Genomic DNA, 18,026 nt, shown 5'->3' with positions numbered 1-18,026 from the left:
AAGGGACAAGCTGAGAGTACAGTTAAATAGTGACATCCCACACCATCATCTGAGATTTCATTGTGGGGATGGCTGTTTCAATCTCCCCTCTCTTTGTTCAATGGAGCTCAGTAGCCACCATGAGAGGAACAGGTTTGTCCCAGATCATCACTGACCCAACATGTGGCTGGCTGCACTTCTGATTTGTTCCCCTTGCGATAAATGTCCCATGATCTGATTCTTGGCAACTTTCCCCCAATCCATTTTCATAAACAGATTACTTCCTTATGCTGGTAGAGTTAACTGGAGCTTAGCGGCAACAACATGTTTTTGAAATACAAAAGGTTCCTTTTCTGGAGCCTTTTCAATACTTATTGAAATGGTTTGCCCTTTTCTATTTTAAATGTGCATGCCTACATTTTTGCATTGGACATCTCAGAATGTGGTATGACCTAGGTCAGGGGTCGGCAACCTTAAACACTCAAAGAACCACAAAGGTCCTAATCAGAAGCCCCCGTTCAATTCTGGAGCCAACCGGAAGTCCGGTTCCCCCATCATAGTCTCCTCTTAATATGGCGTCCTTTTTCCTCTGCTGACTGGAAGTCTGGTTCCCCCACCATAGAGTCTCCTCCTAGCACAGCATCCTTTTTCCTCTGCTGACTGTAAGTCCGTTCCCCCACCATAGAGTCTCCTCCTAGCGTGGCATCCTTTTTCCTCTACCTGTCCTAACTGAAAGCCCTATCAACTGTGGAGCCGACCAGCAACAGGGAACTACAGCAGAGGGATGAAAGGGCCACATGCAGCAGCTCCAGAGCCGCAGGTTGCTGACCCCTGACCTAAGTGATTTTATCTTAACTAAGGAGTTAAGCAGACTTTGGCCTGGGGAGCAATTGAATGGCAAACCACCAGATGTACAGTAAGAGCTTTATGCTAGACCAGGGATGTCAAACTGGCAGCCCGCAGGCCAGATGCAACATGCTCAGGCCATGCCCACTCCAGCTCCGGAAAAAACATCACGAAACATCATGTGATGACAACGTGACACCACAAGTTTGACACCCATGTGCTAGATCAAAAAAAGACATTCTAGAAGAATGCAATGGCAAACTACTTCCATAGTATTGCTAATGAAACGATTGTGATAAGTCACCAGGAGTCACATTTCAAAAAATAGTTTTAAAAAAAATCCTCATTCAGGTGTGAAGTTAGTCATAAAGTTCCTTTGAAGATGAAACTGGAAGGCCATTTAGGCTATCCTAAGCTCACCGGAAGAAGTGCAAATATAAAAAATGTATTATGTTAAATGTAATGATGCTCAATTGTTAAATTTGAAGTTCATAAATCATTTGTTATATGGATCATAACTGAGACCACACTGAAGTACTTGAGTATTACATATAATTTGTTAATGCAGTGTTGACTTCACACACTTAAAGATTCAGACCTATGCACATATAAATGCCATATGACAAAATAACATGCTGTTTTGTTGTATGATAAAAGTCAATTTTAATACTAGCTGAACACATTGTTAGATATTTATGTACAACAGAGAGATTAAAAAACTGAAGAGATTTCCATCTTGGTCCAATCCAAAACTGCCTTTAGAAATGTCAAAATAGAATATCAATAGAAGATATGTAGAAAGAAGAAGCAAGAAGCAGATCTTGAACAAATGAAATCAGGAAAATTTCCCACTGATTTTACCAATGTGGGGTATTCTTTAACTTTTACTGAGCAATTTAAAAATTTCTACAGCTTTTATTTGACAGCCTTACCTTATATAATAGTTCTTTCCTATATTAACCTAAATGTAAAATAATCACCTCATCTTTCTTACATTATATATTTATAAATTAGAGTAGATTGAAAAGATAAATTAGACTGAGATATAAAGATTGTACAAAAGTATGTAACAGCTTGCCTATTTTATAACATTAAATAACATTGGTTTTATGCTTACAAAAAAACAAATCTATAATTCTTGGGGGACAATACATGTAGCAAAATACATGGCTAAAGTGTTCAGCAAAGCTAGTATCAGGTGGCTACATTAAGAACTTACTTTTGCCAACAACTGCAATAACAACAAAGAAATTATGGTAGGCTGTCTCTAGGATTTAGACCAGGGGTCTCCAACCTTGGCAGCTTTAAGCCTGGCAGACTTCAACTCCCAGAATTCCCCAGCCAGCTTCTTAAAGCTGCCAAGGTTGGAGACCCCTGATTTAGACAGTCAGTTCTCTTCTGTTTAACTTTGTCATCTTTGTGGTTATCTTGACACCACATAAAGAACCTTTTGTTCATTGCCCAACTTTTCAGTTCTCATTATTTTGACCTCAATATTTTAATTTTGAACTATTTGATTTTTGTTTTTTTACTGTTGGATTTAATATTACATCTTGGTTTGCATTTTAATTTTTATAATTCCTTACAAATTGCCCAAAGCATTTGATGTAGCACAAAAATGTTAAAGCAAACCAAACTACTCCATGATTTGTATAGCTCACTTTCTCATTTAAAATATACCAGTGTTCAGCGTTCTGTCTTCTGTTTACAAAACCTGCCACTATCTTAGTAAGATAAAATTGCTGGATGAAAATCCTTACCTAATAAGGTAAATGAATGTATTCTGGAACACTCTTCAAATCCTGAAGCTACATAACATAATTTGGCTTTTTAATAAAATGCATATGGTACCTGACAAATAGTACCTGAGTTTGAAATAGGAATAATTTAGCATAGCAGCATGATGCATCTGCCCTATTTAAACAAAAGTATGAAAGTACATGAAATATACTTTCTGCAACTGCAGCACAAAATCTAGAGAGAAAACTTAACCTAACTTATGCAGCATCTCATTTGAAAAGCATTGTGAAAAAAATAGCAAACATCTTAACTCATGTACATATTGTATATCCTTGTTTTAAGAGTACATTTAAAATTAAAATAAATAATTAAAAATATGGTATTATAAATTGATTTAGAATGAAAAAACTCTTTGGCCCAGCTTTCAATAGTATGAAGTAGCTTCTCTTTATGAAAAACCAGTATATTATATTCATACACCACACTAAACTATGGCTTGCTTTTGCACTTCTTTGTTGAATTAGCTACTTCTACTCTTATTATCTGTTGAGGAAGGTTATATATGTCTGGTTTGTAGTTTATTTTATTGGAATTCACACATTATGCTTTGTTTAGTCATGATTTGTGAATAAATCAAATTGTCTGGTTCACAGTATACACTAGTTCACATGCCATGGGTTGCAGCAGCATACACTACGACAGAACAGAAAGACAACATTATGGTTTTGTACAATATGTGAACTCCAGGCTTACCTTGGAGTAAAATCAGCCAGGAACATATTGCTAGTCCCCAGAAATTTATCTAATTACTGTATTTCCCTGAAACCACGTCTTACATTAATTTTTGCTCTAAAAGACGCATTAGAGATTATTTTCTGGGGAAATATGGTATTAAATGCATCCATCTGGCTGATGATCTTAACTGGGGCTTATTTTGGAATAAGGTTTATATTACGAGCATCCTAAAAATCATGCTAGGGCTTGTTTTCCAGTTGGGTCTTGTTTTTGGGGAAACATGGTATGAAGCCCTCACAACAGTGATCTATGCAATTATGATTGGACTATAGCAATGCGCTCTGCAAAGGACTGACTTTGAAACCATAACTGAGCCATCATAATTAGATGGCAGCTGTGCTGAGGCCCCTGCAAGTAGTTATCTATAGGTTTCCAAATCCAATTAAAACTCTAACCAATAGAGGCCTATACTAAATGTTCATTCTCCAATTTGAATCTTTTCTAATAACAGCCTTACTGCCCAGATAACTCATTGTGATAGAAAGCTATATCTCTGTCTTCTAGCATGCTTATAGCAGCAAAGTAATTTCCCATGTTTCAATCAAAATATCTTCATGCTATCCTGAATCAATCAATCAATCAATCAATCAATCAATCATCCATTCATTCATTCCATATCCCACTTTTATTTTTACAAATAATTCAAGATGTGAAATATCCAACATAGTTTTCTATTTTCCCCACAACAACAACCCTGCGAGGTGGGTTGGGCTGAGAGAGGTTGACCGGCCCAAAGTCACCCAGCTAGCTTTCATGGGTAAGGTGGGACTTGAATTCATGATCTCTTGCTTTCTAACTTGGTGCCTTAACCAGTTGAACAAAACTGGTTCCACGTACCAACCTTCTCCATGTCACTGATCAGCACAATCTTTTTTTTTTTTTTTTGCTGCTGAAGACATAAATGTTTCAAAGGAATCCCAAAAGCAAACTGATCCACAATCATGTCTGGAAGATTAGTATCTCTTATGTTTCCTCGATTTTCAAATGGCTGTCACAGTGATGGCTCACCTTTTCTGGACCGAGTGCCCAAAGCACACACGCACCCAAACCCCCCAAAATCCAATGCACATGCAGCCCGTGCATACGCTGTGCCTCCCATGCATGTGCATGCACCCCACATGCACTCCCCTCCGAGCATTCATACACGGCTTCCCTGCACACGCCCTGCCCCTGCATATGCACCTGTGAACCCCCTCATGCACCCTGCCCCCAGCGCATGAATGGCAGAGACCCAAAGACCAGCTGGCCACTGGGAGGCACATGCACAGCAGAGCTGAACTGGGGCGATGGCTCGCATGCCTACAGAGAGGGCGCTGTGTGCCACCCCTGGCACGCATCCCATAGGTTCGCCATCACCTTCAACAATGCCTTTACTATGTTTCATAGTTTATTTTTAAAAAAACAATATCCAAGAAGCATAGCTCTCTTAAAAGGGGAAAAAGAAAAAGATACCATATCAGGAATGGACTTTTCAGATTTTTTTTTCACAGTTGTAGATAAAATGATTCTTAATGTTTTGAAAGAATCGTTGGTAAGTTCCACAGTTTTGTTAAAATTCACCAATAGAAGTAAGCTGCAGCTAGAATTTTAAGGAGTGAAATAAATATGACCTTCTGGTTGTTATTAAAGTGCAATTATCACCCACACCAACTAGCAAGTCCAACAACATCTGTTGTATTATGTAGTAACTTGCATCTCAATCCTCAAGTCATTTGAATCCTCTTAATCTTCTTCCACTTCTAAATAGGATAGATTTGACAGGTCCATCTCCAAAGACCAGAAAGCTGCTTCATGATACATCCAACTAATATGTTGGTCAACAGGGAAGAAGCTGCCAGGAAAGAGATATACTAGGGCTATATTCCTAGGAAGGTCACGGTCACAGTGCACTCCACTCACTGTAGTGATTCACTGCAACCAAGCCCATATCTGAGAGGTTGAAGATATTTTATAATGCTTTATAAAAATATATGAAATCACTCATTATATTTCTTCAAAAACTCTGCTATTTTAACCCCTTGAGTTATACAGAGTGGAGATATAAAGAGCCATATAATTCCTGTCTAGAAAAACTTACATGATGCTTCAGCTCCTTTGTCCTCAGGGGGAAAGTGTGGCAGAATGTAAGGGACATTGCCAACCATGTCCATTGATTTCTTGTGTGGGTAACGATTCACAAAAGCCATTTCTTTGATCATCTATATAAGATGGGCAGAATATGCCTGGGAATTATTCCTGGCATGTGCCAACCGCACACTTGATAGTAGAACTTTGAATGGAGCTCAGACTCTTACTATCAACTGCAGCAAACTAAGCATAGATGGAATTCTGCAAATGGCAGTAACGTTTCCTGATGATTTCTTGACATTTTAAAAAGAGAAAGGGCCACTATAGAAATCTTACCCACATGTCTCTTCTTTAAAAAAAAAAAAGTAATCCCTAGGGCAGGGGTCTCCAACCTTGGCAACTTTAAGACTTGTGGATTTCAATTCCCAGAGTTCCTCAGCCAGCAAAGCTTTTTTACCTCCTTTTCGATTATTTTTTTATTCCCAGTACTTCTTATTCAAAATTTAATTATTTAAATGATTTAATTATTCTCTTCCTGGTGGCAGAACTTTGTTTGATTCTCTTGTACATTTGCTTGCAATCCTCCTACCTAAGATTCCTAGTAATCCTTGCTTACTATATTAAATTCTACTATACAGTGAAAATCAGGGATTTTCAATTTAATTGTATAGAATGTAAAGGATGTGTGTTTTTGTTTTATTTTTATAGTTTTCTTATGTATGATGTACACCGAAGGTGGCATTTAATTTCATTGCACAAGGTGCAATGACAATAAAGTAAAACTAAACTAAACTTTCCTATGAGGCAGAAGCAAAATTAGAACTACTGCAGTTGAGGAGATTCTGACTGGATATTCCCATTTTATTTAAAAGTAAACATTAAAACAACTACCAGATCTGTAATTTATGCTGCAGCCTAGAATTAAGCAAATAGGATGCTTAACCTACCTTAACTCTCAAGTGTTCTTGAAGTAGTACCCACAGGCAGGGAGGATCCACTAAGGATTTACTATGGGTTTCCCAAGTCCATTTCCTTATACATTATCCAGACCAGCAAAGCTGTCTGGGGAATTCTGGGCGTTGAAGTCCGCCAGGCTTAAAGTTGCCAAGGTTGGAGACCCCTGATCCAGACATTAACAGCACACCGTTCTTCTATCAGGACATCCCAACATCATAAAAGCACCCCAATTTTCTTACTGATAGAGGGCTCTGCGTTTGTGGATGGATAGATAGATGGATGGATGGATGGATGGATGGATGGATGGATGGATGGATGGATGGATGGATAGATAGATAGATAGATAGATAGATAGATAGATAGATAGATAGATAGATAGATAGATAGATAGATGATAGATAGATAGACAGAGACAGACAGATGATAGATAGATAGATAGATAGATAGATAGATAGATAGATAGATAGATAGATAGATAGATAGATAGATAGATAGATGCATCCTCGTTAATTACCTACAAATCCAGCACCACTACCATTGCTTGGTTTATCACCTGCTCAACTCTCAGCTTCTAAGCTCAAGCCATTGCAAGGCGACAGAAACCTGCTCTCCGGTGACCTTGGCCAAGGAGATCGCTTTCCTTACATCGAAGCTGAAGCGCATCACCCTCGCACCGTCGCGTAAGGTTATTTTTTTTAAAAGTCATTTTGAAGCCCGCCCAAAACGAAGAGCAACCAAAGAGGGAAGTGAGACGAGTAGGAAGGCAGGCCCCCCTCTCTGCGATCCCCGAGGAGCAGCGAGGGAAACCGGAAGCTTCGGGTTTTTGAAAAGGCACAAAAAGCTGCAAAAACGTGCAACAGGCACCGCGCCAAGAAGGTAGGCGAGCCCGCGCGCGCTCGCCCGCCCTGCAGGACAACCTTCTCTCTCCCCCCTCCCCAACAGCCCCGGATTCTCTCTCACCTTTGGTGACTCTTTTGGCCTCGTTGTAGCTTTTCCACAGGTAACTTTTCATATCCGGAGACGGAGCAGAGGGCTGCTGTTGCTGCTGCGGAGACAGCGTGCAGTAAGGCTTCGCTTTTATGCCGCCGCCGCCGCCGCAGCCAAGAGAAAGCCCGGCAGAGAGGTCAGGAAAAGGTGCAGCAGCCGCAGCCGCAGCCGTCCTGCCCGCATTGTCTTTCCCTGCTGCTCTGAGAAGGACCCTGAAGGTACCACTAGCAGCCGCCGCCACTGCCATGACCAGCGCAACAGCTTCCAGCAGCGCCTTCAGGCAGGAACGTCGGCGAGCCGCGCGCCGGAGTTTTTCCCTTCTCCACGCTTGCAAGCGCCGCCGGCTGAAGTCACTTCCTCAAGCCCCGCCTCCTCCGGCTGGTCGGGCTCGCGGGAGACAGAACTCCGCCCCGACCCCCTCCCCAGCGCACACATAGCAATAACGCTTAGGACTTATATACCGCTTGGCTGGGCCTTCCAGCCCCGCTCTAAAATAGACAGCTAACATCAAAAACATCATCAAAAAAGGACAACAAAGAATGTTCTTTCTGCGCCAACTCAGTAAGTTCAAACTGCCCAAGGAGCTGCTGATTCTGTTCTACAGAGGAATTATTGAGTCTGTCATTTGCACCTCTATAACTGTCTGGTTCGGTTCTGCAACCCAACAAGAAAGACACAGACTTCAGAGGATAATTAGAACTGCAGAAAAAATAATTGCTATCAACCTGCCTTCCATTGAGGACCTGTATACTGCACGAATCAAGAAGAGGGCCGTGAAAATATTTACACACCCCTCACATCCAAGACATAAAACTGTTTCAACTCCTACCCTCAAAACGACGCTATAGAGCACTGCACAACAGAACAACTAGACACAAGAACAGTTTTTCCCCAAGGCCATCACTCTGCTAAACAAATAATTCCCTCAACAAATAGTCAAACTATTTACTAAATCTGCACTACTATTAATCTTCCCATCGTTCCCATCACCAATCTCTTTCCACTTATGACTGTATGACTGTAACTTTGTTGCTGGCAATCCTTATGATTTATATTGATATATTGACCATCATTTGTGTTGTAAATGTACCTTGATGAACATATCTTTTCTTTTATGTACACTGAGAGCATATGGACCAAGACAAATTCCTTGTGTGTCCAATCACACTTGGCCAATAAAATATTCTATTCTATTCTATTTTACAGAGTCAGCATATTGCTGCCCCACCCCCCAGCCGCAACAATCTGGGTCCTCGTTTTACCGACCTCAGAAGGATGGAAGGCTGAGTCAATCAACCTTGAAGCCGCTCAGTACTGCATTCTAACCGCTGCGCCACCACAGCTGTAGTTTGCTCAGATGATGCTCCGGGCTTCTGCGGCCCCTGACATCCATCACCTTTATTCCTGGCCGATGGACGCCTTTTACTTTTTTCTTCAACTCTCTCACGTGTGGAATCGAATGCTTTGCTTGAAAAAGGAAGAGTTGCGCGTTGTAGCTCATGGTGGGAAATAAGAGGCCACTGTAGGGAGGAACTTCACACACACCCTCATCCAGTGGTGGGATTCAGCCAGTTCTCACCACTTCGGAAGAACCGGTTGTTAACTTTCTGAGCAGTTTGGCAAACTGGTTGTTGGAAGAAATCATTAGGGCAGACAACCGGTTGTTAAATTACTTGAATCCCACCACTGTCCACATCTGGATGGATTGCTTCTCAGGGGGACTAAAGCAAGATGTTGAGATTCTAGAAAAAGTGCAGAGAAGAGCAACAATGATGATTAGGGGACTGGAGGCTAAAACATGAAGAACGGTTGCAGGAACTTGGTATGTCTAGTTTAATGAAAAGAAGGACTAGGGGAGACATGATAGCAGTATTCCAATATCTCAGGGGTTGCCACAAAAAAGAGGGAGTCAAACTATTCTCCAAAGCACCTGAGGGTAGAACAAGAAGCAATGGGTGGAAACTAATCAAGGAGAGAAGCAACTTAGAACTAAGGAGAAATTTCCTGACAGTTAGAACAATCAATAAGTGGAACAACTTGCCTGCAGAAGTTGTGAATGCTCCAACACTGGAAATTTTTAAGAAAATGTTGGATAGCCATTTGTCTGAAATGGTGTAGGGTTTTTCTGTCTGCAGGGGGTTGGACTAGAAGGCCTCCAAGGTCCCTTCCAACTCTGTTATTATATTATGTTATGTTAACTTGCTGTTGGGTGGGCCAAGCCTCTTTTGGTTACTTTTGAAACATCTAGGAGGGATATGATGATGTCCCAGATGACTGGATAGAGGGAAATGTCTGTTATCTTCCTAAAAGCGGGAGGGGGGGAATAGGATGCAGTGGAACAGGAGTCAGCCAATCTGACATTTTCAGCTAGAGTTTTAAACAAAGCATAAAATGATTGACTTGTAAACTACTTTGAAAGCAGTGTAGTGATTGCCTCAACCATGAGGTGAACTAGACAGTGATCAGATTCTGTAAAAAGAAACTGTTGAAAAAGACAAGGAAATCTGGAATCGTATAACATCTAACACACTACTCCCAAATCAAAATACTGTATCAAAATAGTGTTATCGCATAGTACCATAATACCTGCTGAGGTATAATACAAAATGTCACATGCAAATGATTGAGAGAGAGAGAGATTCCCTGAGGATGGGCTCCAGCCTGAATGCTTGGAAGAATAAACCTCTGGTCCCAATGACCAACTCAGACTGGATCCTGCAACATTACACTGGGACATGTATATTTGCCTTCATTCGACAGTTGTGATTTCATTTAGTGATCACTTTGCTTAATGACCAAGTTGCTAGTGCCTACTGCAGTTATTAAATCAGCACTCCCTATAGACTTACATAGGTATGAAGGAGTGCAGGTTTTTAAATGAAACAACTGTGTAGTAATCATCACTGCTTAGGTGTATTTGGAAAGTTAAGCTCAAAATAAGAACGATTGACCAAGTATGATCACCAATGAAGAGCAAATAGAATTGTAAAATTGCACAATTATGTACTCAGGTTTATATTTATGAAATTGTCCTATACTGTCATGCTGTAGGACATAAAACCTTTTAAAATAAAATGTGTTCCTATTGCTAAACTCTACAGTTTGGATGGCCCAATGCATTGCCACATGGGCAAATATGCAAAACATTGTATAAGGGTTGGGATACCATCAATGGTCTGAAAATAGGCAAGCCTTTGGTAAGCATTAATGACACTGATGTCATTGTGACTTTTTTAAACCACATTTCAGAGGAGGTTTGTCCTTGGGCTGCTTCCTAGGGCTGAGAATGAATAATTGGCCCATGGTCATTTGGCTGCTTTTGTAGATAAGATGGGACTAGAATTCATAATACTCCCTCTTTTTGATGCTATAACCACTATATCAAAAACTGACATGCCTCAGTATATTGATACCACTCTCATTAGCATTTAATGGCAATATATAATTCTATGATTTAGTGATAATGCATAAGCTCTGTGGCATATATATATCTGAATAGACGTGTGAAAAATATGTTACACAAAAGCAAGCCAAAAGGAAGAATTTACTCAGGAAGGTTTCACCCTTTACGCCAGGCAGAATGAAGAGTTTCAAAATCTGGTTCCCAAAACGAGAGTTCACATATGAACTTGCAATTACATTCCAGTGAGAAAGTACCAGCATATATGAGGGAAGTGCCAGGATGGCCAAAGTTTGATGGACTGGACAAGCTGTTTGAAAATGCAAAATTGTATGGGACCCATAATCACTGGGAACTATCACAGAGATAAAACATTCCGTGTGGTTATCCCACTTCCTTTCTTCTGGAGCTCAAACCTGATTTAGCCAGCTAAGTTTTGAATTTGCAAGGAATATATGGATATGAGAGTAAGTGGAGTCTTTACTTAAGAAAAATAAACCGGCATTGATTTTTACGTGTCCAAATATCTAGACTGAAAAAAATAAATAGCAATGGATGTTATTTTCAGATCTCAGTATGAATATAGTTTTAAAATAATAGCAGATAGACAGAAAACTGAAATTCATACATAGGAATAAACATACCGTACCTCTACCATTGTAACATTTTTAGTTCTTAGCCAACAAAACCATGCAGCTCTGCGTATGACTTCTCAAAAATATGTTTTCTTGTGTCCAGCATGGTTTGCTCACAGGTAAACATACTATATGTAAGATTTTATTCTTAATCAGATAAGCCAACATAAATTTAGTACTTATTTATTTTATAAAATTTATTGGCTGCCCATCTTACCATAGGGTAACTCTAGGCAGACTTATCAATCCAATTCTATATACAGCAGTATGGAAATGAAGAAAGTTAATGTATATAATTGTTTATTTATTAAATTTTTAGATCATCACAATCTTAGGACTCTTGGTGGTTCACAAAATATTTTGTAATTGGCAACAGTCCTGTGAAGTCAGGTGCTTAGCTGAACTCTATTCTAGAAAACCAAAATAGTGCGTCAACAGATTTACAGATGTCATGCTTCTTAGCATACTTTTCAGGTCAAATAGTAAAACAGAGTAAATCTAATGCTATAAATGGTTCCAACCTTACAAGGACTATTAATCATCTGGTTTCCAGTAAGTGTTGTTACACCTAAGCCTACACAATCATATCTTGGTTGCAAATTACCTATCCCAAAGTATTCCAATCGTTCTTCACTGAGAATGGAATTAGAATTATGCATTAACTGCACAAATAGCCGTTAATGGAAGAATAGGCATATAATTCTAACATAATTTATTTCCTTCCAGAATTTATGTCACTAAATTAAAAAGATACAGCTAGTTAGAACAGGCTGTTCCAAGTATGATTTAAATAGTGTCATATAGCCAGGCAAATGCCAGAAGAGGCACAGAGTTCTAAGACTAATTTCCCTCCACAACTTAATCCACTAAATTATTCTCCTTGGAACAGAAACCAAACCAAACAAAGATTAACGGCCAATACTTAAAATGTGAAGAGGGAAAAAAAATCATAAAATGGCTGTTTGCCCATTATTTTACCTATTCTTTTTCCTCTGCTCTTCTTCCCCTTTCCCATTTTTTCCCATTTGTCTACAAATGCAAACGATTCAGGATATAAATAGTCAGCCTACCATATATGAGCCACAGAAATGCAGATGATGGCTGCAAAGCAAAAAGAGACAAAACTCTGTGCTGCCCTGTAGTGGACATCTGGATTTCTGCTGCCCAAATATGGTAGGATTTTCCATGGTGTTCTCTAAACAGCTTCATACAGCCAAAGGGTTGCTTGGAATCAGCATTCATAAAAGGAAAACAAAATGAAAGATGTGAAAAATCCTATGTAAAACTACATGCTTTAAATCCATTGCTTTGACACAGAAGTACTAATTGGATAAAATTATGCCCAAATATCCTTGCAGAACAATAATATTTACTATCTTGCACCTCCATAGCTTAAAAAAAAACCCAGATGGTTTGGTGTAAGAGCAAGAAACAATATAATTGAGATATATGAACCTTTGAATTCTATATTGTCCACTTAAGCATGCTTATTTTCCAAAACTATTGACATGTTATACTTTAACATAAGCTACCTTCATACATGATGCTATAATAAGGGCAAGCTAAAGCCACCATAACTGGGTAACAAGTTGAGGGCTCACAATATGACATCCATGGGAGATCATCTGTTCTCAAAATGGTAACCATGCTAGGCCTGGCCAATCATAAAATATCCATTTATGAGCAGGCAAAACGATCCCCCACAAATGGGCCTTCCTGCAAATAAATATGACATTAGAGGCCGTTGCTTTTCTACATCGAGTTAACCTATTTATTTCTACTTCTTAAATTGAAAGTGTTCAAAATATCAGAGAATGAACCTAGCATGGACCAGTGAGATATCTTGGAGTACATTGGTATCCATGAGCACTGTAATGTTTACCTTTCTGCTAATCACAATTGGCTGTATTGGCATTGCAAAATAAACCATAATAGAGATTCCATGCTGCAATAGTTAGGCTCCCTCATGCATCACATTTTGGCTTAGTGTGATCTAAAAATCACACTAAGGAAGGAAGTCTCCTAGAATTTGGCTTAATATATTATATAAAGACATCCATTGTGGAATATAACTCATGGCATATGGCTTAGCACAATGCATGAACACAGATAATTGTGGCCAGTACAGCAAATCATGCCATGCCAACTGTATAGCATAGCATAATATGTAAACTCAGCCAATGTGGAAACAAAATCAGGAGACTGGTAGCATTGTATTGTACTAAATGGCATAAGCTTTTGTAAATGTACACCTTTTGATAACATTTGTTGGTCATAAAACTTGCCATCAGACTCCTGATTGTTTGTCCCCACAGACTGACAGAGCTCTCTTACAAGGTCAATCAGTGTGATCACCCTCAAATAATAAAGTCTCAGAAAGAGGTATCACTTGGAGGAAATCTTCAAAAGAAATAACAATAGCAATAATTGCTGTTATTATCACAACTAATAAATAATTAAAACAGACAATAAAATAAGAGCATTATAATGGGCATGGAATGCTGACTGGTAAGAAGGTATGTAAAATCAGGACACAGAAAGAATGGAATGGAGAATTTTGGAAAATTGTAGACCTGTCTAGCTGAAATACTGATCATTCCACATGCATTTGACTGCGAACACCAACTGGCAATATATTATTAACACAACACTATCAGTATGCATTATGCGTGAACCAAACAGTATACATACAGTACGTGCATGAAATGTTCAGTATTATCTTTCATCCTCCATTTCCTTCTTCTGTTGAGACAAAGGCTGCCACATCTTCCAACTATCCTGTCCTTTCAACAGATTTGGGATTCTAAATACCTTTATGGGCTGAGAGAGAGGACATGTCCTCGCCAGTAATTTTTAATTCTCCTTACTTCTCCTACTTTGTGTATCTTCTTCCATTGATAATGTTTAATGCGTAGCAGAATAAGTAATGTAAGTAAGCTTTATGGCTCCACCTAATGGGCATGGGACAGCTCTAGGATGCATAGTTTACAAAAATGCAGTTATATTCTCAGTCAAATTCTCCCTAATTTTTTTTAACTAAGAAAATAACTTTGATAAAAAATTAATTATATTTCATAACATAAATCCACCTGTCTGCACTGGAACTAGTAAGTAAACTACCAAGACACTCCTTATAGTTGGCACTGCAAAAAATGATAGGAAAATCTCGTACACAACATATTGAACCATGAGTACCTGTATATTCTTAAGCCTAGGAGTCTAGTTTTCCCACATAGCACAAATTATAACAGAAGGGACACAGCTCTAAAATATTCTTAGATGAACCACTGGAATTATTTATGCAGGTCATCTGAATTCAGAGAGAATCTGGTGGCACCTTTTCAGGCTGAGAAATGAAAGGTATAAGCTTTTAATAGCTCATTTCATCAGATGCACTGAATGGCTAAACACACACACACACAATCACACACATAATTTATATCAGGAGGAGATGGGGACAGAAAAGAAGAAATGTGGTTATTCAAATTCATCTTATACCAAGCACCCTATCAATTAACAATTGTAACTTTTGTGCTTTTTAAAATCTTCTGAGATAGCCTTAACCTGCTGATACATTCAGCAACTCAGCAATCTCTGGTTTGATTGTGCTGGTAAAATTTCTTTGTTCCTCAAAAGCTATTTTGGACTGTCCTGGGAAGTTAAAATGGTCTGTTATTTTGTCCTTATTTGAGTCCTGATGTCAAACTTTTGTCCATTAATTCTTTTGCATGAAGTCCGGTCTCTTTTTCCTATGTAGAATCCACAAAAACATTGCTAGCAGATGTTGGCATACTTGGGCATTTTGTAGTCCTGGGCCACATTCAGCTGTTCCGCTGTCGCTGTCCAGTGTATATGAGGTCAATTATTTTGAACGCATCTATTTTTTTCAATTTACATATGTGCATTCGTGTGCACCTATACATCTTCACAGCCCCTTTGGCTTGCCCTTCCACAATAGTCCCAGTTTCTTTTCTTTTTTTAAATTTGAATTTATATCCCGCCCTTCTCCGAAGACTCAGGGCGGCTTACACTGTGTTAAGCAATAGTCTTCATCCATTTATATATTATATACAAAGTCAGCTTTTATTGCCACCAACAATCTGGGTCCTCATTTTACCTACCTTATAAAGGATGGAAGGCTGAGTCAACCTTCGGCCTGGTGGGACTTGAACTTGCAGTAATTGCAAGCAGCTGTGTTAATAATAGACTGCTTAGTCTGTAGAGCCACCAGAGGCCCTTAGGTGGGGAAATTAATTGCCACCCCTGTATTATGAGAAGAACATGTTAAGGCTTCTTTAATCTTGGCTATGAAGCAGCTGGGGATAGTGCTGTGGGGAACATGTAGGGGCAAAATAGACATCTGAGTTTGCTGCAGAATCTGGTTCCCATGTTAAAGTAATTTTTCTGTTGTATTGTAAAGCTCTAGGAGAATTGAAAAACAAATTGCAAATTACAAAATGCAAATTTGTTAAGTGTTTAAGTGTTTAAGTGTTACAAAAAGTATATATTGAATTTATACATTACTAGATTTTGATAATCAATTTATTTAATTTAAATTATTATTAAATGTACTTATATTCTATAGTGCAAAAAATATTTGCAGCCAAAATGGTGAGATAATTAAGTTTTTAAACTTCCTTTTTAGCAGGACATTAAACATCTTTATTAATGATATCTCCACTTAGCAAATACTATTATGCAAGCAGATCATTAGAAACATGAAACAGATAATGCAACCTACCTAAAACAACATGCACTTCCTATTTTAGTATGAAGCAACATTGCTCCCAGAAGCACGAAGCTGAAGCCTGAAGATGACGAATGAGACTTCGTCGAAACGTTGCCAAGACACTTCCAATTTTACGCAGGAGAAAACCCGAATAACCAAAGACCTCCATACAAACACCCGTGAAAACCTCAGAAAACAAATATATATATATTCAAATTGTCAGACCACTTCATTCTAAACGTACCTTCCTGGCACACTGCAAGAATGGAAACTTGTGTTGTTAATCTGAGTACAAGCTAGGAATATTCCAGAAGGGTAAAAGACCACTGGCCATGACACTGATGGGCTGATGCCAGAACTGGCCTAAATAGTACACTAGTACCAGTTAGCTTCATATGGGAAAGAAGGGCTTTCATATGGGAGGGGCCGCCAGTTCTAAATAACCTATACAGATATAAAGCAGTCTGATAACCAGCAGCTTGTAACCTTTTTGGCAACAGGGACCAGTTTCATGGAAGACCATTTTTCCATAGACCAGGATATTCTGGAATTATGGGAGTTGAAGTTCACCTATCTAAAAATTGTTAAGATTGTGAAACATGCTCTAAACTCATTCAGTATAAGGACCTGCCATGTTTCAAAGAAATGTGCAACTATATTTTAAGAAAATTTAGATAAACTAGAACAGGTGCCGTGGGTGATCTGGGGACTGAAACCATCATCTTTTTTAAAAAAGACTGAGAAAACCTGTTACGTTTTGCCTTAAAATGAGAAGACTGTTGGCACTTTGAAACATCTGAAGTGTGAAACAAACTCTGTGGTCAAAGACCAAGTTCTGTTCTGTATTGTGCCAGCATAATGAACATGGAACAACAATCTAACGAACTGCAGGTAGGCATATATCAGGTGAATAGTAGTAAAAAGTAATTACTTTTAAGAGGAGTTTGATTGTAGAACCAAATACCAGTATGAGATTTTCTCCACTGGATAACTTTAAGCAGAGACTGAATTAGAGCTTTTATTAAATTTAATTTAATAAATTAAAATTATTTAATTTAATAATTAAATTTAATTATTTAATTTGGATTCCTAAACTGAAAAGGAGTGTACATTCCCAATTCTCTGAATTGAAGGGAAATGGTAGATTAATGTTTTTCCACACACAGGTTTCTTATATTACATCTATACTTGCTGTTTTGCTGTATGCTGTTGCAACTTACGTTCATAGGAGGAAAAACACAATCAGGATGAACATATGCTAATGAAGGCAACACTTCTCTGTGTTTAAAAGATGGGGGAAAAGAGAATTCCGCATTCATGGCTTGTGTAATACTTTATGCCAGAAAACAGAGTTTTACAGAATTAAGAAAAGTGCAGGTTGTAATTTGCCCATCTAGCTAGCAAGAATATTCCTGGGTACACAGAAGCTTAACTAAAGAAGCTACCGTATATACTCGAGTATAAGCCGAGTTTTTCGGCACGTTTTTTGTGCTGAAAAACGCCCCCTCGGCTTATACTCGAGTCTACCCTTGCAGAGCCGACCCAGGGAGAGGGTTTTTTGCCCTGGGGAACAGCTGGGCCGGCAGGCCGACCCCAAATGCTGCCGGCATGCTTTGCCAGCTCGGCCGGCCCGTTTTGGGGCGGCGGCTGGCCTCCGGCGTTTTCTTCCGCCGCTTTTTGATGGCGGCGGCGGCGGTGGTCGGCGGAGGGGGCGGGGGGCGGAGGGGCGTTGACATTTCGCCCCTCTCACTCGCCCTCCCCTTGCCCGCGGTGGGGGCGGAGGGGGCGTTTGTCAGTCTCGCCCTCCTCTCGAAAGCGAATTGAGTGCGGCGGCAGTGGGGGTGGGGAGGCCGGCTGGGGAGCCCGGGATTGGCCCTGGCCCCCAGCCGGC

General features: G+C 39.4%; 1 protein-coding gene across 1 annotated transcript in view; it reads right to left on the bottom strand.

Annotated features, from left to right (window-relative positions):
- The window catches only part of NT5DC3 (5'-nucleotidase domain containing 3), a 28,368-nt gene extending 20,632 nt beyond the window's left edge, over window positions 1–7,736 (bottom strand). The window contains exon 1 of the mRNA XM_058189718.1: window positions 7,345–7,736. Within this exon, the coding sequence (XP_058045701.1) occupies window positions 7,345–7,618 (274 nt within the window). The 5' untranslated portion in view covers window positions 7,619–7,736. The remainder of the gene's footprint in view (window positions 1–7,344) is intronic.
- Window positions 7,737–18,026: the final 10,290 nt, after the last annotated feature.

Source organism: Ahaetulla prasina, chromosome 7 (genome assembly GCF_028640845.1).
Source record: "Ahaetulla prasina isolate Xishuangbanna chromosome 7, ASM2864084v1, whole genome shotgun sequence".
Taxonomy (NCBI): Eukaryota; Metazoa; Chordata; class Lepidosauria; order Squamata; family Colubridae; genus Ahaetulla; species Ahaetulla prasina.
This window is presented reverse-complemented; position numbering and strand designations above follow the sequence as displayed.